Genomic DNA, 23,406 nt, shown 5'->3' on the forward strand with positions numbered 1-23,406 from the left:
AGAAAATCAATGCCGAGAATCACATCATGAGTGCACCGCAGTAGTATGAGAAATTCTGTTTTAAGATCTTCTCCTCCGAACAAAACACTTGCAACACAAATACCAAGGGGAACTAGGCGCTCTCCACTGACACCACCAAACGTCACATCACCATTCCACGGGAACATAACTTTCCGACCCAGCCTCTCTTTGAAAGTCACACTCATGACAGAAATGGTAGCACCAGTATCCACTAATGCTGTTGCAGGTATACTATAAATTAACACACGCACTTTGTTCTTCACCATCATAATAGGCAGAGGAGTATTTCGCAGAGACGCAGTCTGCCCGGCGACCTTACCTCCATCGGCCGCGCCGGCTAGTTTCCCGACGGCCGTGGATACGTAGCACGTCGCCGTGGTGACGGTGAACGGCGTTGGCGACTGGTTGGGGGCGTCAGGCTGCGGTCTGAAGCTGGCGAGTCACTCCTTCTACTATATTGACGGAAGGTATTCCGGGGTGGCGCGCCCGTGGTGTTTGCAGTATCAGGGTCTGTCGGCCAACGGTAGTCATAACTGTCACATTCAAAATTAGGCCAAGTTGGTGGTGGGCCATATGTTGTTGTCTGTCGGCACCGGCGACAAAAACGAGCAATGTATCCTGAGGCGCCACAGCTGTAACACACAGGAGATGTGCGACCAACGTTGTAAGCCTCAGAATCAACCCTGGGACGCTGCAAATAATAAACGCGATCTTCCGAATTCCGATTCGTGGTGGTAGCTCAACGAGTTCGTTGATCGTGCGTCATGTCTTCGGGAAAGGTACGCTGGTGCTGTCGCATCTGATCGACTCGACAATCTGCAACGCCTGCCATGGCAGACAATGCGGTCACAGAAGATGCATGTTCTTGAGGTTGCTTGGAAGTGCAACCAAGCTGTTCGACATCCGCCCCTTTGGTGTGTCGTTCAAGTTCATCGCGGACAATTTGCCTTATAGTTGCCGCAAGGTCAAATTGAAAACTGTAGTTGTCGTTTTCATCAACGCTTGCCACCGTTGTGACATTTGCTAACCTGCCGAACTTTGGCGTGATACGGCGCAGCTTCAAGGCCTCAAATGTGCGGCGATGCTTGATGACGTCGGCAACCGAGGCGAGACTCTCCTTTCCGATTAAATAATTGCAAACATCCTCGGCTATGCCTTTGAGAAGGTGTCCAACCTTCTCCTCTTCGGACACTCGAGGATTGACCGTTCTGCAAAGCTTCAGGATTGCCTCTATGTACGTAGTACAGGTCTCACGTGCGACTTGAGCGCGCTGAAGCAATGTCTGCTCCGCCCGCTTCCTTTTCGCGGTGGAATCGCTGAAGCACTCTGTGAGGTGAGTAACAAAGCTGTCCCACGTTGTGCAGGTATCTTCATGGTTCTCGAACCACACTAGCGCAGTGACTGTGAGGAACAGAACCACATTGTCGAGCTGAGCCGTGGAGTTCCAGCCGTTGTACTTGCTCACACGCTTGTAGTGGGTGAGCCATTCCTCCCCGTCCTCGCCGAATTTTCCTGAGAAAGAGCGGGGCTCCATCTGATGCATCCAGGCGCTGGTTGTTCGCACTGGAGCAGCCAGAGAAGGCTGTTGGTCGCCGCTGTGGGACATCGGGATCTCAAGTGGTGTTGGAGGCAGTCGAGCAAGGCGTCGGCTCCGGCGTGGCACTTGCTGCAGCAGCTCCGTCGTCTTGGTCGAAGTACCCCGCACCTCCACCACAAAACAGTTATGGTTAATGTTAAACCGGCTTTATTTAAGGGACGAGATTGATGGTGAAGTCAAGATGGCGTCCCGAGGCTGCACCAGCTAACGTCTTCTCCCTCTTCTGCTTGCCAGACTCATGCTGCAGCAATATAGTATGTGTCAGGGGCCTGCACAATTTGTTGCAGGCCATAACGTAGTAGATATTGCACAGTTCAATGAACATGTCATTTGTCTGCATGCTTTAACATGATTCCTATGCGACATGTACTTTGTTTACATAAGCACTACGTGGTCGCATTAGTCATATTTGGTGCACTTAATAATTTTGTACACCAACCGGCAGCCTAGTCGCGGGCCGGCAGCCTAGTCGCGGGCAGACTAGGCTGCCTGCGATAACGTGATTACGAAAGATTCAGCACAATCTTTTTGACAAAATGTCAGGCTCAATCATAAAATCTCCTTTTAGGAGAGTAACTCCCTGCCTTTTCCGGTTACTTACTAGCCTTCTTTAAATAGAATAGCTTTGTTTGCCTTATTTCTTCGTGTTCGTCATAGGCGGTCAACCGGTGGATTTGCGATACAAAGGCACCGATGAAAAGTGCGCGTGTTCTCCTGAAACCAAGTTACATGGTGCGTTCATCGCCGAGTGACAGCATCATAGGTCACTGAGATGTACGTGCTAATTGGCGTGAACTTTAAAGGTTAAAGGTGTGCAAAGGTTAAGATGTGGTGGTGAAGCACTTGCAAAGAAAACGTGCAGTCACCCACTCGCTCCCTGGCTGGTTTAGTCGTTGTTCGTGCTCCTTTGTTTAGTCGTTCGATCATTTTTTTAGTTCGCACGCATGTTCGTTTAGTCATTCATTTGCTCATTTGTTCCACTATTAGTTCCTGTGGCCGCTACGTCTCTGAAACGCACTTGCTGTAGGGCACTTAGGCTGGTGCGCTTTATTACGTGATGGTGCTAACTACAAATGATGCCTAAATATCTGTAACAAATATGCCTAAATATCTGACTCTAACAAATATATGCCTTCAAGCACGTCTTTCCTTTAATAAAATGGGCAGGTTTCTCGAATGTTTCGGCTACACCTTACATTGGCAATCATTGTCAATGTTTTCTGCACATCTTTTTATTTGTTGCATGTAGTGGCTAAGACACTTTCTTGCACTCGCAGTTTTGTTTACTCTGAAATGCTGTGTAAATAACTAGTATCAGTCAAATTCTATTCGAAGCAGTCTAACTGAAATTACCTGTTGTAGGATTCTTTCGCTGAGGACCAATTCGAACCTGCATTTTTAAGCAAGTTAAGAATTAAGAAGTTGCAACCTAATGCTGTACCAAGTATGCTGAACGCCGTAAGTTACCACTGCCCAGGAAGCTCCCTTTACAAACCTGTAATGTATCTATGCTGAAAATAAACTATGAACTTGCAACTCGAATGCTGTTTCATATCATTTTGACCTCTATAAAACATCATTTCCCTTCCCATAATTTTGGCTGCGTCAGAGCGCAGCAATTCTATGTGCAGCCATCACTTCACTATATAATTTATTTATTTCACATACCCTCAAGCGCCATGGCATTATAGAGGGGAGTGGGGTACATGCGAAAAACAATAACAACAATTGCTACAAGTTTATATAATGCAAGTGACTTGTGCAGTGTAGTAAGTATGAAGTCCTATCTCGCAAATGTTACTTCGGAGTGAGCGCAACCGTCCTCAATGCATGCACCATATTTACTAGCATAATCGCACCGCACTCGCGTAACGATCGTACCCCTAAATTTTGTCGCTAAAATTAGATATTTTTCTTTCCCGTGCAATGATCGCACCCAGAACGTGCCGCCTTATTCGCGTGATGGGGAAGAAGTGTTTTGTGCCAGGCTGCAATAGGCTCCAGATCTTGCAAGGAAAAGTTTTCGTTTTTTTTTCGGCGCTGAAAAATGACGAACGGCTGTAGCTGTTGCGGCGGGCCATACCAAGAACCGAGCTCTACAAACAACCGACTCCATTTGTGAGAGACATATTGAGCCCAGTTTTGTGTCCAAAACCTGGACGGCAGAGCACAACGGGCATTTGCTGCAAAGCGTCCCGCAACGCGCGTTGTTGGCAAAGGACGCGTTGCCGCCGAAATTCCCTGACTGCCCTGCCTACCTTTCGAAGACTTCAAAAAGTAGAAAACGACCCGCCGAAAGGCAGCCGCTAGAAGCAAAAAAGATGAGGAGCGCCGAACCTTGTGCACAAGTTTCAGAAGAAGCTGGTATGCGCTCCTCTCCGAATGCCGCTGGGGAGTGCAATGTGACAGCGGTTGAAGAATAATCTGATTGCAGCTCAGCAACAGCGGCGATCTCAGCATTCGCAAGTTTGTTCGAAAACCCTCCACTCTCGTGCCTACCATCTAAATGCTGGGGTTTTCACCGGCTCAAAATGGACGAAGTCAAAAGTGTTGTCTTTCTTCAACTAAAATGCTCCAAGAGATCTGCCAGCCAGTTGCTGTCAGTTACCTCACATGCTGCATCAGGGGGCGACATGACCGCATCAGACATGAATGGAGCAACGTGCTCGTGGGGCGGCATCTGCCCTGCTGCTTCTCTGATGGCTGCCAAGGTCGTCGAAATTGATGACAAAATGGAGGTGAGAGTAGTGGTGATGGGCAAAGTTGTTTCTTTGGAGGATTTAAAATGTACAAGCTCTGTGAGATCTTTGGAGGACGTTAAAACTATTTTGGAGCATGTAGACAAAGTAAGGCATTGTACTGCAGGACCTAGCGTCAAAGAGTATCCCAAGGCTGAGCCGCAAAGTGCGTTTCTCGATTCTGATAATAAATGGCACCACAAGAAACGTCCACTAATCCTCAGTGCCAGTGCATCGGTTTGCCAGAAGTCCTTCAGCCTCTCAGACACATTCCGAATTCACCAGAAGAGGCTAACGGAGACGCAAGGAAAGTTGAATTCCAGTGGTGCTCGTTTCTCCATGAAAAACTTGCAAAACCGTGAAAAACTTGCAGCACTCACGCATGCTAATTATGCCCTCAAAAGATCAAAGAATCGCCTTTGCAACCGGCTGAAGATGCTCATTGCCGAGCTTAAAGGGACACTAAAGGTTATATTAAGTCAATGTGGATTGTTGAAATACCATCACAGAAACCTGGAAAAGCTTGTTTCACGTGAAGAAGGGACTTATTTTAAGAGAAAATGTGTTCTCAAGCGTCCACGTACCTCTAGCGCAGTTCAAATCGCCGGCCCTCCGATCGAGGAGTGGTGACGTCATGGTCTCATAGCAACGTTGCGCCGTCGATGAGTAAAACGGCGCCCGCAGACGGCGCTACGGCTTTTCTGTGCAAAAGGTCAACGCGCAGCCAGAAATATAGCCAAGACAGAGCCGACAGCAGCGCGAAAGCGGAACTATGGTGGCTAGCGGAAGGCTAAGCGCGCGACGATAAGCTGGTTCTTTATTTTATGACGCCAACTTTGACGCTCGTTGCAATGGACGACCATGACAACAACACATTGGCTCGCGATGCTGGGCTCGACTTCAGCGATTTAAGCACTGATGAACGTGACCTGCTGCTGAGGGCTCGCGCTGCCGGTGTCGTTGCCTACTACTACGACGGCAACTGTATGTCATGGCTGTACATATTCGTACATGTGTAGCTTTTCTTTCGTAAAAACCAAAAGAAATGCAGGTCAAAGACCTGCAGTACTTGAGCTTAGGAGAGTGCAGGCAAGACCGACGGAACAGCGCTATGGGAAAGCATTGCTTTGAAAGGCACTCCACACGAGTTCAGTAAGTCAGCGTTGAACTCGTAATCCTCTGGACGAAAGTGCAGCGAGCATACTACTTATTTATTTATTTATTTATTTATTTACAAATACTGCTATCTCATTTTAGAGACATAGCAGAGGTGGGTTACATAACTTATAAACATAACATGTCAACCAACGTGGTTAGGCAGTTCTTTCTGAAATTGATTAGTCGGCAATGAACGCAGAGAACCATCTAAGTTATTCCATAATTCAACAGTGTGTGGAAAAAAAGAAAGCTTGTAGCAATCTATTTTTGGAACGAAGGGATCTATGTTTAATGGGTGAGTACGTCGGGTTACTCGTGCAGTAGGTGTGGTTAGTGAGATAGGCGCTTCAATGTTAGATGATCCGTGAACGATTTTGTGCAGTAGGATTAGGCGGTCACACGTGCGATTTTTCGACTCTTTGCCAACGCGTTGTGCCAGAGGTGCAGCACTTAACCATTTCGAACGGAGAGGTTCACTCGTTGGCACACAGTGATAAGTACCGTTGGATTCGCCGGTGAAACTGCCCTTGGCCAAGTTCCGCGGACCATTCGCGCATCCCACGACATCACATGGACGTGGCATTCTTGCTGCCTGTTCGAAACGCAAGTTTCGCGAGCCAGCAGAACCAACGCAGCATGACGCGATAACAAAACAACTGCAACACCAAAGCATGTGCGGCGCATAGTCGAGCGCGCAGAGTCGAGCAAAAACGAAATTTTTCGACCACCCATACTACTGAAGGGTAACGTCAAAATGTCATTTTTTCAGAAGTACAGAAGTTGACAACAGAAGTAGACAAGTTGCATTTTCTTCCGTCTTATAACCTAGTGAAATGATCTTTTTAATATGAGTAGTTGAGTACTAGTGACATAAATTATGATGAGGAGTGCCTTCGTCATCGGGCTAGTACCGGAATGTCGCTGGGGGGTCTCAGATCGTGTCATGCATTTACCTCAATTTCTCGGTTACTAAAGCTCTGTTAGCGATTATATTGACGCTTTAGACATTCTTGAGCATTCCTTTATCACTTTAACTTGACTTCATAGTAACCTTTAGTGTCCCTTTAAGCAAGCTCGTAAGCGCCTACAAACAATTTCTGCGAAAGACATTGAAGCAAAGCTTTCCGAAGCTTAGCTACCAGGAATACAGCTGACAGCAGTGAAAGACTGCTTGGCAGCTGCCAAACTCGCAAATAAGAAGAGCTGGCTCTTCACAAAAGACTGGCTTTTACTGTGCCTGTTTACACATTCGCAGCCCATCGGCATATTCCTTCCTTCGAGAAAATGATGTTCTACTGCTTCCTTGTGTCACAACAGTTCGAAAGTATTTAAGTTTGGTGAGGGTGAAGTGCAGATTTGACACGCAATTTTTTGCAGCATTTAAGAAAAAAATGGCCACCAAGGACAAGCTTCAGCCACACGGGATTTTAGTGTTCGACGAAATGCACGTAACGAATGAGATGAGAGTGCACTCAAAGTCAATGACTTATTGTGGATTCAGATATTTTGGTGACAATGCGATGACCAGCGATGACCTCGCCGACCATGGACTGGTGCTCACATTTTGAGCATTTGGGGATCGTTACTCACAGCCAGTTGCTGTCTTTGCGAGCAAGGGTCCTACAAAAGGCACCAAACTTGCACAGCTCATCCTGAAAGCAATTTTTCTCCTGGAGGAAGCTGGCGTGTTGGTCGATGGAATTGTGTGTGATAGAGCAGCTAATGCTTAATGTGGAAAGAGTTCGGAGTGAGTGGGGCTCTTCGGCACCTTAAACACTTCTTGACTCATACTGTTGACGACAAGCGCAATGTTTTTGTTTTTTCCAATGTGCCTCACCTCCTGAAATGTGTGCGGAACTGCTTGCATTGACAAAAGATTTTGGTTGTCTATGGTGAATGGGTGCACTGGGCGCACTATGACAGATTGTTTGTTGAAGATTCGAAGCAACCTGGCCTGGCACACGTCTGTCCTAAATTAACATTTTCGCATATTAATCCAACAAACACTGAAAAAATGTGTGTTAAGCTGGCGACCCAGTTTTCAGCCGGAGTCTAGCAAAAGGGCTGGAGTTTTATTCGAGGAGGGGAATGCAAGGATTAGAAAATGTGAAAGGTACGATGGAATTTACCATGAAACTCAATTACCTCTTTGACGCCCTCAATCGAAACTGCCCGCGAGAAGGCATTACTGTAGGGAGCAAAGATCTACGAGTTTTAGCTTCTTTACTGTATTGGCTAAACAAGTGGGAGCAAGATGTATTATCTGAAAAGATTTCCCGTAAAAATTGCCTCACCAAGCAGACCACAGAGGGAATTTAATCTGTGAATTTAATCTGCACTGGAACTCTCTTGGTATTTGCTCAAGGAGTGTGGGTTCAGGTATGTCTTGATGGGCAATCAGGACATGCTTGAATGCTTCTTCAGAATTATCCGCAAGGCAGGTGGCCAAAATGACTACTCCTCTATGCCCACTTTCCCGCAAATGTATAACATGCTCTTAGTGTATAGTTTGCTCAAGCCACCAAAGTTTGGCAATTGCGAAATGCAAACCGCCGATAATATGCATGCAATAATTCAGACTGATATTAAGCTTGCATTTAAGGCTGACAATGAAGAAAAGACACAACTTCAGCAGCTAAAACAAAAACTGGATGGCTTAGTGGATGCGGAAGCTGAGTGTGAAGAAGTTTTTGATCATGTATGTACAGAGCCAGAGCTTATTGACTGTATAATTTATTATCTTGCTGGTTTTATGTATCGAAAACTTGTTAAGTGTACAACATGCTCAAAATGTAAAGAGTGCCTTATTGGAGAAGCTGCTGCACAGACTCTAAAGGAAAGTGCCCTAATTCAGTGCAAAACTCGAGGTGGACTATTACACCCCAGTAGGACCATTTTCCACCTGCAAGCGCCGAGACTGAATTTCAGAAGCACACTTTTCACAGAAATGTCTATGAATTGACAGTAGAAAGCTACCATTCTCGAAAGCTACCATTCTTCTTTTCCTTGTTTCAAACACAAAGAAGAAATGATGGCATGTCTTCTGCATCACTATATTGACACGTGTACTTATCTTTATCGGGCAACCACAATTCGCCACCTTACAAATGTTATCGCACAGCATGCGCCTGCATTTATCCGAAGTTTCTGGAAAGTTATTGATGCTTCTATCCGCTGTCTGTTGTTGCCGAACCTTACGTTATCTAATTTCATCACCTGATGCGAATGGTGTAGAACTTTGTGGAAGGCACACGGGTCTGAACGATTAGTCTGGAACATTCGACAACTGCTCTATAAAAGCCGACGCGCTTGACCCGCTGATCAAATTTCCGACGATGGCCGACCGTGTTTGCCGCTATCGTTGTGCTATAAGTGTAACCTGTTTTTGTGGGCCCAGGTTCGCCCAATAAAAGCTAGTTTTGTATTCCACCGTATTGCTGTTTTCTTCACCGTGACTACCACGTGACCATATAGCAACGAGAATACGGCAAGTCTGCAAGCAAAGAAAAGCTGATGCAAAAAACAAAACACAGCAGCTGCGGAAGCTTGCTAAGCTTGTTTAACACATGATTTTTTACTTGTCTGTATTTTTTTATGCCACATATTTTTGTGTGAACTAAACAGAAGATAGCGCAATGTAGCTGTATCTGATGCGACAAAGCGGCTGCGGAAGCTCTCCCAAATTATACGCAAAACCTGTAATAGCTGGCCTCTTTTGTGACTGCAGATATGTGTGTGAAATAAATGGTGATGCAGCATTGAGTGTTTTTTTTTTTTTCAAACCATGAAAGCAACATTCAGCGCCCGAAACCTGCACAGCAACTAGCGCACATAACAGCTGCAAATGAAAACACAAGACATTCGTTTCCGGACACCAACTTCCAGTGGTCCTCTGTCGGCAGTTTTACAGACAGCGTTTTGCACAATTTGACACAACATTGCTCACATTATAACTTAATATAAGGATAAAATATTAGGAACACTGAAACGTATCACAGAATAGCTTCTGTTACAGCTCGCGCCAATTCTAACTTTCAGTGCGAGCGAGAGTGAACAGCTCTTTAGTGGCCTGCGATTTTCATGACAAGCATTTAATATAAAGCACCACAAGGTGTTAGGTTTGTTATGACTAAGGCTGAATTTGCCTTCATAATATATTGCAAGGAGCCAGCAGTGCGTGCGTGCGTTCACCCTACCCGATGGTTCATGGGCGCTGCGTCAAAGGCCCCCAAGTTTGGCGCGCCGCCTGCCGAAGGACGGGCACACTACGAGCTGCGGCACGCTGCGCCAGCGAGGCTCGTTCGTACACCTAACCTATTCTAACACCATGAACGCAGCTAAGATATTCGGCCACCCTTAGCGGAAACATGCCGTATTAGGATAGTAGTGAACACAAATGCCGTAGTTTCCGCAGCATGCCCGCCATGTGTTTCTGTGTCACTGGCAGCTAAGCGCGCCCACCTCTGTTTCTGTCCCCTCAAAGTGGACATGGCTACGTTATTGTTGCATACTTGCCGATATTAACAATATTATTCATTACTGATACGGAAGAAACTGTTTCAATGTGCGCGTAATGTACTCACAAGAAGAAAAAAATTATCCGACGATTACGATACTCCCTAATGCGAAATTTGAGCGCAGCTCTATACGTGTTTCCATTTCGCGATATTTTGAAGCAAAGAATTTGAGAGAGACATGTAGCAGAGTCGGTAATGGTCGAAAATCTGATCTGCGGATCAAGCGAGCCGGCGTTTATACATGACTCGTCAAAGGTTCCAGTGTGATCGCTGGTGCCGCATGGCTTCCAGAAAGTACTATACAATTCGCATAGCGCATACAATCAGATTAAGAAACAATCTCACACAATAACAACCAAAACAAACGCGAACGAGACCGACCCAACAGAACCAAACAGGCGCGGGCGAGAGCAGACGATAGTACGAAACGAGCGGATCGGCTGAGACCAGACACGAGTGCGCATCGAGCCGTAAGGAGGGTCCGCATGACACCAGCATCGCGCGCGCACTTCACTGAAGGGGCCGCTCTCATTGGTCTCCGCCATTCGCGGCTCGCGTCCTTCGTCTCCCACTCCAGCGAAGGGGGGCGGAGCTGGTTACGAGGCCGACAACGCCGACGACGACGCGAAACCCAGGAACGGACGCCAAAGAGCTGCGCTCTAAAATAATCGCGTTCAGCACGTTCGGCTTGCTCCGCCGGCCGCCATTTTTGTTTTGGTGTCCCGCACTGACAGCAGCAGCCGCCTGCTTGTCATCCCGCAGCAAATGCGGGATGAAAAAAGAAAATGTTCCTTTTAGTGGGAAATTTAACTCGCGTAATGGTCGCACCCCGGAATTTGCGTCAATTTTTTTGACAAAAAATTGCGATCATTATGCGAGTAAATACAGTATGTTAGTGCAATTCGGTTTGCGACAAATACTTCATTTAGTGAACGGATGAGCTAACACACAATGAAACGTTATTCGTGATAAGTCACTAACCTGAAAAAATTTACTCAAGCCTACTACGCTCTTGTATGAGACTGAGTGAAGTGCTGTTATCGCGTTCACACTTCACGAACGAATTCTAAAAAACTTATTTTATCTGTGCGCAGAGTCCCAACTCGAAGATCGGCCGCAGTATTTCTGTCAACGTTGAGGCATGCGGAATATGATAGCACTAGCACCCAACTCTGAGCCTATGCGCATGCTTAGAAGATTGGCAAGAGCGCACGTTCGAGGCAATGTAGCTTGTAATACTCTATCGAACCTTCAAACGAGCGATTGCTCGTGCCCTCTGTCAGCTGGAGGTCAGGATGTTGGCATTCGATCATAAACGTGTTATTTACAATCATTCGCAACAAGATCTTGCAACACGCGCTTGACAAGTGTTGTATACCTGATTGTAGCACACGCGATACATATGGGGTCGTCATGGCACAGCATTGGCACTCATTCAGATACTTGTTTTAAAAGACAGTTATTAAAACAGGAAAAAAAAGCTGCTATCACTGAATTTGTATTACCATCTACAAATCTGTCCGTATACAAATTCTATGCTGCACACCAAGTTATTCAGAGCTGAAAAGCCAATGCGAACGCATAAAGCGCACCGCCTTGCTATGCGTGCATTTACTCTGCGAGCATGCGTGCATTTACTACTGTGCGAAAGGTCGCCTGCTATGCTCGAGCGGTGTAGGCGCTGCCACGGCCAAGAGAGGAGAAATGAGGAGAAGTGAAGGCAGAAGAAGAGAGTGTCGCTACTTTACGAATATTAAGGGGTTTTACCCAGAGTAGAACGCATCTCTCCTCCCTACCCTACCCCCAGAGCCTTGCGTGAAGCAGAAGACGGTGTGCTTCCTCCTCACTTTTCTTGCATGCATGTACAAGATTGAGCTGCGATTACCGGCTCATCCTCTTACGCTTTCACTCAAACATACAGCATACGGCCCGCAGAAATGATTTCATTGCCTTTAGACTTTATATGGAACCTCACGGTGACAGCAGAAGTGCACCTGGGGTGTCCATATAATTGCTAACAGAATAAAAAAGTGAACATTGATTCTGGAGAAGGGGGAAGTGGCATAGCATATTGTTTGCACAACTCTAGTCCTCTAGTGCCTTCAATTGTACGAGTGAATTCCAAAAATGGTTTGGAATTTGTGATAGTTGGGTACAGTTGATCCCATTCTCGTACAGTGAGTGGAATGAAAGAATGTTTAAATGCTTAATTGATGTAAGAATATACAGTTATGATTTTGATGTGCAGTTAGAGATATAGAAATCAGGATGCATTTCAACATGTCTATTTTAAAGTTGTTATGAAGACAATGGAATAAAAGCTTTAGGTGTACTTGTTTTGCTCTACTTGACAGTGTTTTTAGACTAGAGGCAGCTAGAAGATGAGTGGGTGAGTTAGTGCGCCTGTACTAGTTATGTACTATATATTTTATGGCTTTCCTTTGCACTCCGAGTTTTGCTAGGTTAGTCATTGTGTGAAGGAACCCAACCACACTGGCATATTCCAGGATCAGTCTTATGAATGAATGTCTTGTAGGCTTGGCAACATAAGGGGAGTAGGCGCTAGCCTTAGGCATCCTTTAGGCCATATAACCTTTAAATTATAATAAAGAAAGCCACATGAACGCCTGAATACACAAGTACAAAAATCAGATAAGTCCAATTACTAACCAGCATTCTGACAGTGCCTAAATGACCACAGTGCCAGAGTTGTCTCTAGCACTACATTTGAGTAGGAAACTTTATGCCTTCGTGCACCTTTTGGTGTCTCTCTGTGGTTCACACGTTAGCCCCGGAATGTGTACAGTAAGACAATGAAGAATCCCTCACCCCGATTCTTGTTCTTGTGTGTCCGAGCTGCTCTCCTCAGTTGTTCCATCCTGGACAGGGGGGCGCCCCAGGGGGGGGGGCTGCCATAGCACCACAGCCATAGATGTCCGCTTGCGGCTGCACGTGGTGACACAGGACACTCACAAATCTGCAAGGCTATTTTGAGGGCTTGGGTGGCTGCAAGTGAGAGCCTCGTATACATGATGCATTTGTTTTAATTGACTGACTCGTTGATGGGGCTAACACTTTCTCTACTGTCAGTGAGTACGGCCATCACAGCATTTTATAAAGAAACAGGCAAATCATGAATGTAGCTGTCAAGGGAAAACACCTCAAAGTGCTAACCGGTGATGAGTATATTAATCAGTTTGCTTCTAGTTACAGTTTACAACATAGGTGGCAGCATTAACTAATATTATTGTCCGGTGGTCCGGTAATATATGTCCGGTGGGATGTTTTTCAACGATACAACTGATCAGGAGCTTACAATACAAGGCCATAAAGTACCCTCAGTGGCCGAATACAAATATCTCGGAGTATGGATAAACAAAGGGCAGATGTACACAGAAAAGCACGAACGGTTTCTCATAGCAAAAGGGTGAAGAGATGCCGGGATAACGAAACATAGGGTACTGTGGGGGTACAACAGGTATGAAGTACTGAGAGGTATTTGGAAAGAAACCATGGTGCCGGGGCTTACTTTTGGGAATGTGGTCCTGTGTTTAAGGGCAGAGTTTCAGTCGAGACTAGAAGTAGGTAAATCAGAGAACTGTGAGAAGGTTAGCACTAGGTGCCCACGGGAAAACCACTAACGAGGCAGTACAGGGGGATATGGGTTGGGCATCGTTCGAAGCACAGGAAGCTCAGAGTAAAATCCTATACGAAAAATGCCTGAGAAAATTGGACCATAACAGGTGGGCAGCAAAGGTATTTAAATACCTATACAGAAAGAGCGTTGACTCACAATGGCGGAAAATAAATAAGAAGCTAACCAGTAAGTATGCCAGACACGAGGACGGAGAAAGACAGAGCATCAAACGAAAGGTTAAAAACGCGGAAGGTAAAAATTGGATAAATTCAATGCAAAAGAAGCATAGTATTGAACTATATCAATACTGGAAACAGCAGATTAGGAAGGAAGCGTTTTATGATAACTCAAGAGGCAGTGCCTTACTCTTTGAAGCTAGGTCAGGATGTCTTAAAACGCGCAGCTATAAAAAGAAATTTAACGAAGAAGAAGACCCATGTTCTGTATGTGGTGAATCTGTAGAAACAATAGAGCACCTCATACTAAAATGTGATGGTATCCATCCCGATGTCGATGCGGGCACAGTCACGCTTCCCGAGGCCCTAGGGTTTAGAGATAACAATAGTCATGTAAATAAATATGTGGTAGAAATTAGCAAAAAACGATTAGAAGATTGGTGGCTCAACAGCAGAGAGGTGACATAAGATTAAAAGTATGGAAGACGTATTTAAAGAAAATGGCAAATTTTATTAACTTACAACACAGTTAAACAAAAATAAAAGGCTGAGCATTGTGGCAACTGTCAACATCCCATTTCGAAGGGGACACTCCTACCTTCCATTCATCCATCCATCCATTAGTCAATGTACAGGAAAAGATCAGCGAGAGATAGACAAAACGCTAGAGGCAGTGAAACACGATTAAGTCAAGCAGTCTAGGTGACTATTTGTCATTGCCCCATTTGAAAGGAAATGCCAATAAAAATTATCATCAAAGGCATCATGCTAGTTTCTGTCCTTATTCAGACCTGCTCAAATGCTTCCAATGGAGGCGTGGCTGCCTGCATGCCGCATTTCTGGGAAGTTTCTGGGAAATTTGGTACCCATTTTTGTTGTTTCCTACAATACGGAAAGCCCAATAGCAACACTGGGACTATGCAAGACATCATAGGAGAGGCCTCTGAATAAATTTTGACCATTCATGGTCTTTTAACGTGCCACCATTGCTTGGTACACGAGTGCTTTTGCATTCAAACTTAATCAAAATGTGTGTGACTGCAACAAAACCTGCAGCAGACATTGCAGCCACCAGGTTAGGTTCACCTTATTCCAGTCGTACAAAAAAGTGCCTCCCACACCTACCCTTGGGTACTGCAAATAGTCATGCACAATTGCAGTTTTTAGTGCACGAAAACGGACAGAGAAAGAAAGAGACAGAGGCAAGACACGGACACAGCGCTAATATATATAGCGCTGTGTCCACATCTTGCCTCTGTCTCTCGTCCCTTTTCGTGCGCATAAAAACCTCAGTTATGGAATACCAACACGCCCTAACCTACGCTCTTTCAAGTCATGCACAGTATGTGCATCACACAGTGAAGATTATGCGTACAATGCATTACGCATGCAATGCAGAATTCTTTGAAACAATCATCAAAGATTGTCAAAGTAAGCAAATAGCTTATGCAGACTGCATAAATCAAATGGACACACTAACCCCGAACGCAGAGATCTAACTTGGCTCGAACTCGAATTCTGGCAGTCTCAAGACACCTTCGCCGCGCATCTTAAATTGTGCTCGAGCTTGCGGACGACTTGCGAACGACTTGGCTGGGTCGAAGTCTGCTCAAGTTTCAAGTCTGCTCCGAGGCTAGCTTAAAACTGACTTCGTGCGTTATTCCAACATGGCAGCCTCCCGAACGGACGTCGCGCGGAGGTTAGCTGCTTTCGAGTTCGCTTGCCACACTGTAGATACAGCACTTTCAGAGGTGCAGTTCTTACTGAAAATTCCGTGACCTGCCCTACGTAACCGAGGTAATCCGATGGAGCTGTACGACGACGAACAATTCCTCAGTCGTTGCAGATTCCAGAAGAACGCCGTGCGACAACTTCTCGCCATGTTGCCTATCCGGGAAAGAGGGGAGAACAGAGGACAGCCTGTGTGCCTCTCATGCTGCAGTTGCTGATGGCTGTGATGTTTTACGGCGCTGCCACGTTTCTAACAGTCATCGGGAGTCTGGTACGCATTCCTCAGTCAACCGCGTGCCATGCAGTTGGAAAGATGACTCTGCTCATCGCGAAGCACCTGCACCTGATGCTGGTGTGCTTCCCGCAGTCACAGAAAGAATGACTGCGGACGTATTTTCTCATCTCCAATGGTTACACATGCCATCACTAGTTATTAGTGCTCAAGACCATATTTATGCTCAGCATGCCAAACTGTCACGCACTGATCCACCGAATACAGAACATGCGCATGAGCATAATAAGAAGTATCCTAAATGAGCCAGTCATGCAGAACATGTGCGCTTACCAGTTTTCTAGCACTCTTGCTTTTCTTTTGCAGCTTCCTCCTTCCGTTTTTGCTTCAGGTTGTTCTAGCATTTTTTCAGTTGCAGGTGATCGCGCCGCATAATCCCATAATTGGCATTATATTGTTTCGCTATTTCTTTCCATGTCTCATTCTTCTTGGTCAACAACGTGACATCAGTTTCCTTGCATTCCACAATATGCTTGTACTCATTCACGAGTGCCGTCAGCAGGCTCTTTTCGTCTTTGGTAAAACGCGGTGCTGTCTTGCGTTGCGGTGCATTCTCTTGGGAGGAGAGCATACGTGAGTGCGACATTTCAGCATCAAAGCTTGTTGACAGGACAGCAATTTCGTAACAAATGCGCTGCGCGGCCATTCCGCAAGCCCCACAACTTGTTTTCCTAACAGACGACACTTTCCTAGCAGACGACATGCACTGCCAATTTGCGATGTCTATGACTGTACCACACCATCCCTCTCGTTGTTCTCGACAAAGATTCCATGCAAAGTAGACAAATCGTTTGCACGAGTCATTTTATTTATTTATTTTGTTTTTTATCAGGTGCAGTCACCCATATGGGTGTGGACAGGGGACTATACGGCGCTCGCTGCTCCTCGTTCGCAGCACATGTTGCAGTTTTTTTCTTGTTTATGACTTTGGCCTAGCGAGTTCGAATAGGTTGGCCTTTTCTTCAAAAGGTCACGTAGCTCGACCCGAACAAGGGCCGTCGCCTTCCTTCTGTAGTGCCTATAGGCAAAAAGGGACGCGCGAGCTCCCTCAAAAACCGACCGTATGCCTTGTCTCGGCCTCTCGGTTGCCAGCCCAGACGGCATATGAACGCCTTGCGGCAGTCGAGAACAAAAGCCGAACCAACCATTTCGTTCGCTTCTCTATGGCCAGCTATACAAACATTTCCTCTCGAACGACCGCTTGTATAAGGGAGATAGCAGGTACGCTTTCCCGACAGTCTGAACGAACTGGAGCCAGGGCCATGGCCTCAAGCTCACGGCGAACGATGCGCGTTATTTCTTCCGGTCCTGTGGGCTGAACGAACCGCGGCGGGTCTTCACAAGAAGATGTCGCGGCGGTATTGGGCAACCGGTCGAAAGTTTGAGTGACGCGGTGGCCCTTCGCTTGTTCGAAGCGCCGGCACTCCTTAATAATTGCATCTACAGTGGCACAATCCTTACACATCAAGAGATTGAAGGCATCGTCTGCAATACCTTTCAATATATGGCCAATCTTGTCTGCCTCGGTCATGTTGTCATCAGCCTTGCGACAGAGGGCCAGCACATCCTGTATGTACACGACATAGGATTCTGTGGACGTCTGAGCGCGGCACGCAAGTTCTTTTTTTGCTGCCAGCTGACGACCGACAGGTCTGCCAAACAAGTCTCGCATTTTTTCTTTGCAGACATCCCAGCTCGTTAGGTCAGCTTCATGTGTGTCATACCACTGCTTCGCAGTTCCCCTCAGATAAAATATTACGTTTGCAAGCATCATTGTAGGATCCCACCTGTTGTTGTCGCACACTCGCGCGTACATCGTAAGCCAGTCCTCGACGTCGGCGTTGTCCGTGCCACAAAATGTTGCCGGGTCCTGCGGGTGAGTGAGGATGACCGTTGGCACAGGCTGCCGAGGCGTTGTCACTTGTGTCGGTTGATTTGCCATTGTGGCAGCAGGTAGATGACGTCCGCTGCGAAGTTCCGTGGTTGTACCCCGCACCTCCACCAAAATGTTGCGGGAAGAAAGCAGGCCCACGAGTGTAAAATAATGTATATTTACAAATGATGGAGCTCCGGAGGAAGAAGAAGTGCCTCGGAAGAAGAACGCCTATAGCTGTGGTCTCTTCATTTTCCTGTGTCTCGGACGTTTTTCAACATCAGAGACTGTGCAAAGGGCACAACGTCATCCTCCAGGATGGGGGATAGGAATCCCAACCAAGCGTTTGACCCTGGTCGTCCACCACTGGCTGCATCGAAGACAAGGGACCGCACTGGCCCTTCCGCTGTCGCCCTTGAATCTTCCGACAGCTCAACGGTTGAAGAAATGGAATCGGACAACGATTTCACACTTGCCGTGGGTCGCCGTTTGAAGAGAAAACTCAGGAGGACGTCAACAGACAGTGAATCGCTGCCCAAGCAGGGCAGTGGTAAGCAATCATTCACTGTTGCTTACGTCCCTACCACAGCTACCGACGATCTGAATACTTTGAACAGGCAAAGCTTAACGGAGTACTTTGAGTGAATTGCGCCCGGCCAAGTCAGCGAGATCAGAATTAACGCTCGGAGGAACATTCTTTCGGTGGACGTGAACAACAAGTCAATTCTGGATACGTTAAAGGCTGCCACACTACTAGGAAACATCCCAGTGCGCTCCTTCTTTGCGTATGGAAAAGGAACCTCTAATGGCGTTATCTCTGATGTGGACAAAGAAATTGCAGACACTGACCTCCAGAAGCTTTTGAATTCCACCGCACCAATAGTGCAGATTCACCGCTTCGGTCAATCCCGGTGTATTAAAATAGTCTTTGACTCTGAAACATTACCTGACTACGTAAAAGTAGGATACGTAAGACACCGTGTGCGCCCTTACGTGCCAAAACTGGTGCAGTGTCGGAAGTGTTTCGAAATAGGACACGTAAGCGCAGCTTGCAAGGGCGGCGTAACATGCCAACGGTGTGGAGGGGCCCATCAAAATGATAGCTACGATGCTACTGCCCTAAAATGTCCCAATTGCGCCGGTCCACATGAAGCGACATCAAAAGACTGCCAGAAAATCAAGGACGAAATGTCAGTGCTTCGAAAGATAATCTTACATTCACACCATTTTTACCAATTGCTTTAGATAAACTTTCTTGGTGCGGGACAACTCCACTCACAGACAGGCTGCTACATCGATACGCCGCCGCAGACGTCGATCGCGACACAGACGACAGCAAGACAAGAGTGCTTCCCGTACAGATGGACCATCGGCCGCATGGCAGGCTCCTCGCTTGCCAAGTTTGCTTCTGCGATCAAGATGCGGGCCTGACGTACCTTCTTCGGCAGCAGCACGTGGAACACATGCGCTGCATAAAACAACGCCTCCGCCGACCGACTCTGACATTGACTGGCCGTCGCTCCCACCCAAACAAACAGGCTTAAACGCGTCGGGTGATGTGTCTGCAAAGGTGGTTGAGAATGATAAGACAGAAAATGAAAATGTACGAAGTATGCTGAAACACCTGATAACTACGATGCGTTCACTTCTCTGCGGACTACAGACGCCGGTTGCTAAGACCGCGCTACATGTTCTAGATGCTTTGGAACCGCTCCTCGTGGCTCTACAATAAGGCATCATGGCGCTATCTTTTGAAAACCAATTACGAAGATCTGCAATAATGCAGTGGAATGCCAGAGGCCTACGAGGCCGCCTCGCAGACTTTCGCCAATGGATGTTTAAATACCAAATATGTGAACCAAACATGACGTCTTCACTACGTGTATCTGGATATGTGCCACTGTGGTCAAAGAATGATCACAATTTAAGCAAAGTGCTCACTTTTGTTCGTCGGAATTTAACGTGCCTTCGTAAAGACATTCCTGCACATGCTTCCAACGAGTACGTTTGCATAACGCTGAAGTACAAGCGGCGCACACTCTCAGTAATTGGCAGGTATATACCCCCAACATCGAGCATAGACTGTTCATATTTGCTGTCCATACTGAAAGCTTGTCCGGGTCCCCACAAAGTCATCGGTGACTTTAATGCCCACCATCCCATGTGGGGCTCTGCTTCGATGAACGCCCGCGGTAGAGACTTGGCTGACTTCATGCTTAGTCAAGGCTTGATGGTGATCAATGATGGCTCACCAACATACCTTCGGGGCTCTAACTACAGCAGTTGTCTTGATATTGTGTTTGTTTCAAAAAGCCTGCTGTCTGCTACACGATGGTGTACTGATCTCGACACCCATGGAAGTGACCATCTACCAACATATGTTCAGCTGAAATGGTTACGTCCCCCAGCTCCTCACACTGTGCGTTCTATCGATTGGCCAACATTTCGAGAATCTGTGACCAATGCATGTCAAGCCATCCAAGCACCATCCAATATTGAAGATGTCATCGCGGCAACTTTACGTGACACAACAAAACACCTCAGCGCACCCTCACCGAGATCATCTATTGATGACCAGTACGAGCGACTTCGCGCGATACGGCGTCGAGCAGAACGGAAATACAGAAGGACCAAATCACCATTAGACGTCACTGCATCACGCCGGGCTCAGCATGTCAAGGTGTCCTGCGACACCTTGACAAGCTTGACAAACAACGCTGGAGATCATTCTGCGGCTCTCTGGATCCGAGAAAACCTCTCTCTAGAATTTGGAAAATTGTACGAAGCCTTCGCTCGCCTCCACAACAGCTTCATCCGTTTGGCGCTGTGGCCATACGGCAAGGCCGGCGTGAAGTTGAGGTCGCCGATGACTTCTGCAAATTACTCGTGAGCTCTTCGAACGATATATCAACCCATTCACGACTGACTTTCCCGTCATCTAGTGATCACCGTCTGGACGCACCTTTTACTATGCACGAGCTCGACGCTGCGATATCTTCTTCCCGCCGGTCAACTTGTCTAGGACCAGACGGAATTACATACTCCGCGATTTGTCATCTTGGAGTAGAAGCTCGAGGAATTCTCCTGGTGCTCTACAACTCTACGTGGGACACAGCAACTGTGCCTAATCACTGGAAGTGCAGTCGTCTTGTGGCTTTACTAAAACCTGGGAAATGCCCACATGATCTCTCACATTATCGGCCAATAGCCTTGGCAAGCTGTGTCGGTAAAGTGATGGAGCGGATGGTACTGAGCAGACTGGAATGGCTACTCGAGAAAAGTGGTGGACTTCCTGATTTCATCAATGGATTCAGAAGAGGCCGATCATCAATTGACGGTGTGATCGACCTAGTCTCTTCTGTTCAACAGGAAAAGAGACGCCGTCGTCTGGTATGCGCAATATTTCTGGACATCAAAAGTGCCTACAACAACGTCTTCCACCATTCGATTCTTCAGGCGCTTGAGGATATTGGTGTTGGTGGCCGGATGTATGCATGGCTGCAGAGTTACCTCAGTGGCCGCACTATTTTCATGTCCACTTCGGATGGCTAGACTGATAGACATGACGTTCGCAGGGGTGTTCCGCAGGGTGGTGTCCTTAGCCCAATATTGTTCAATATCATACTGGTGGGCCTTGCAGACGAGCTACCTGAAACAGTGCGTATCAGTACGTACGCGGATGATATCTGTATTTGGTCATCTGGGGTCACACGTCCACAAGTGCGTGCAAGACTCCAACGTGCGGCTACCATAACGGCGAAGTACTTGCGCCGTAGAGGCCTGCAACTCTCAGCAACTAAGTGTGCAGTCCTGGCATTCACGCGCAAATCAATGTCACATTATCCAATCGTTGTCGACGGAACAGCGCTCCCTTTAGTCACCCGCCAGAGATATCGTGGCGTGATAATAGACCGCAGCCTTTCTTGGACCAAACATGTTACTGCGCTTAGGGCTAAACTGACCAACTTCATACACGTTCTTCGTGTAATATCAGGACTGAGATGGGGCCCCTCTGAGCGAAGTTTGCTCCAAGTGTACCAGGCACTTTTTGTGGGCTACATACGCTACAGCATGCCTGTGTTATCTAACATGGGGTCCTCTTGTATACGCACGCTGGAGAGCCTTCAGGCACAAGCACTACGAATATGTCTTGGCTTGCCAAGCTGCACGTCAACTAAGGGCACAATAGCGGAAGCACGGGCTTGTCCTATCGACATATACAGGTCTTGTGAACCTGTGCGAACCTATCTTCGCCTGCTAACCAGACACTCACACCATCCACTGTCAACACTTCCAAGCACCAACCTTGACTGTGCTTTTTCTAAAGCTATTGCATGTCACGCAAGCATTGTACCTGCACGATTCCAGGCCACCGACATCCCCGTGACACCTCCATGGACATTGCCAAGACCACTAGTGAGGCTTCAGATACCCGGAATTAGGAAGAAATCTCACGTTTCCTCCATTGGCTTGAAGCAGCTCACCCTGTCCCATATATTTACATCATATAGTGGGACTGTACAAGTATATACCGATGGTTCGGTCACACCATCTGCCACAACGGCCGCATTTGTCATCCCACAACTTGGAATTACTCAACGATTTCGATTAGACCACAAATCGACATCTACGGCTGCAGAACTTGCGGGAATACGAGAGGCTGTCCGTTTTATGAGAACGCAGACACCCCATAAATGGACGATATTGTGCGATGCCAAATCAGCGCTACAGGCGCTAAAATACTTTTTAAAGAAAGGACCATACTATCTGCTCGTGCTGGAAATCGTCGAACTTTGTCACAGTGCCGAGTTAAGTGGCCACGTGATTACCTTTCAATGGATGCCTAGCCATTGTGGTGTCTTTGGTAATGAACTCGCTGACAGTGAGGCAAGATCGGCCTCCTCTTCCTCTGATGAAGTACAGATTGCCTACTCGCGACCTGACACCAACTCCATGATCAAGGCACTCATGCAGGACCTTACAAAGGCTTACAGAAGAGCCCACTCTGATAATATTCACAGACGTCTACATACGATTGACCCAGACGGTAAATTCTGTTTGCCCCCGAAGCTTACACGGAGCAAAACATCATTGCTACACAGGATTCGGCTCGGCGTTGCTTTCACCCGTCGCTACGCACACCTCATCGGCCAATCGAACAACCCCGATTGTGTACACTGCCAGATGCCCGAAACACTGCAACACGTACTGTGCGACTGCCCAGCATATATGCTGGAGCGAAGGACGTTAGACAGTTTCCTAGCCAGCGTTGGCAGACAACTACGGTCGGAGGAAGCTATCCTCGGCCCATGGCCCGACACTGCAATTTCAGTGCGTGCAACAAAAGTATTGTTGAAGTTCCTGCAGGACACCAAGCTCGACGAGCGGCTCTAGCGAGGCAACTGTCTCATGTATACATAAGCACTCACCACTTCTCTTATGATCATCATCCATCCCAATACTTTCACTCCCCTTCCCTCTTCCCCAGTGCAGAGTAGCAGACTAGAGCGCACTAGCTCAGGTCGACCTCTCTGTCTTTCCAATCAATAAACTCTATTCATTCATTACAAATGATGGATGTGGTGTTCAGGCAACTGCCAGACTTCGTCTTTCTCTAGTCCAATTCAACTTCTTCCTTCACTTCACCGTAACAATATATTGCTGCG

General features: G+C 47.0%; 1 protein-coding gene across 7 annotated transcripts in view; it reads right to left on the bottom strand.

The window, feature by feature from the left end:
• Positions 1-23,406, bottom strand: part of LOC135921124 (uncharacterized) — a 224,424-nt gene that overhangs the window by 34,892 nt on the left and 166,126 nt on the right. For 4 of the 7 annotated variants that reach the window (XM_065455444.1, XM_065455443.1, XM_070533410.1 and 1 more), the window contains 2 exons: positions 12,861-12,977; positions 2,972-3,008 (listed from right to left, as the gene is read on the bottom strand). In XM_065455444.1, the coding sequence (XP_065311516.1) occupies positions 2,972-3,008; positions 12,861-12,977 (154 nt within the window). The remainder of the gene's footprint in view (positions 1-2,971; positions 3,009-12,860; positions 12,978-23,406) is intronic. The other 3 variants (XM_070533412.1, XM_070533413.1, XM_070533414.1) reach the window with 1 other exon arrangement.

Source organism: Dermacentor albipictus, chromosome 2 (genome assembly GCF_038994185.2).
Source record: "Dermacentor albipictus isolate Rhodes 1998 colony chromosome 2, USDA_Dalb.pri_finalv2, whole genome shotgun sequence".
NCBI lineage: Eukaryota > Metazoa > Arthropoda > Arachnida > Ixodida > Ixodidae > Dermacentor > Dermacentor albipictus.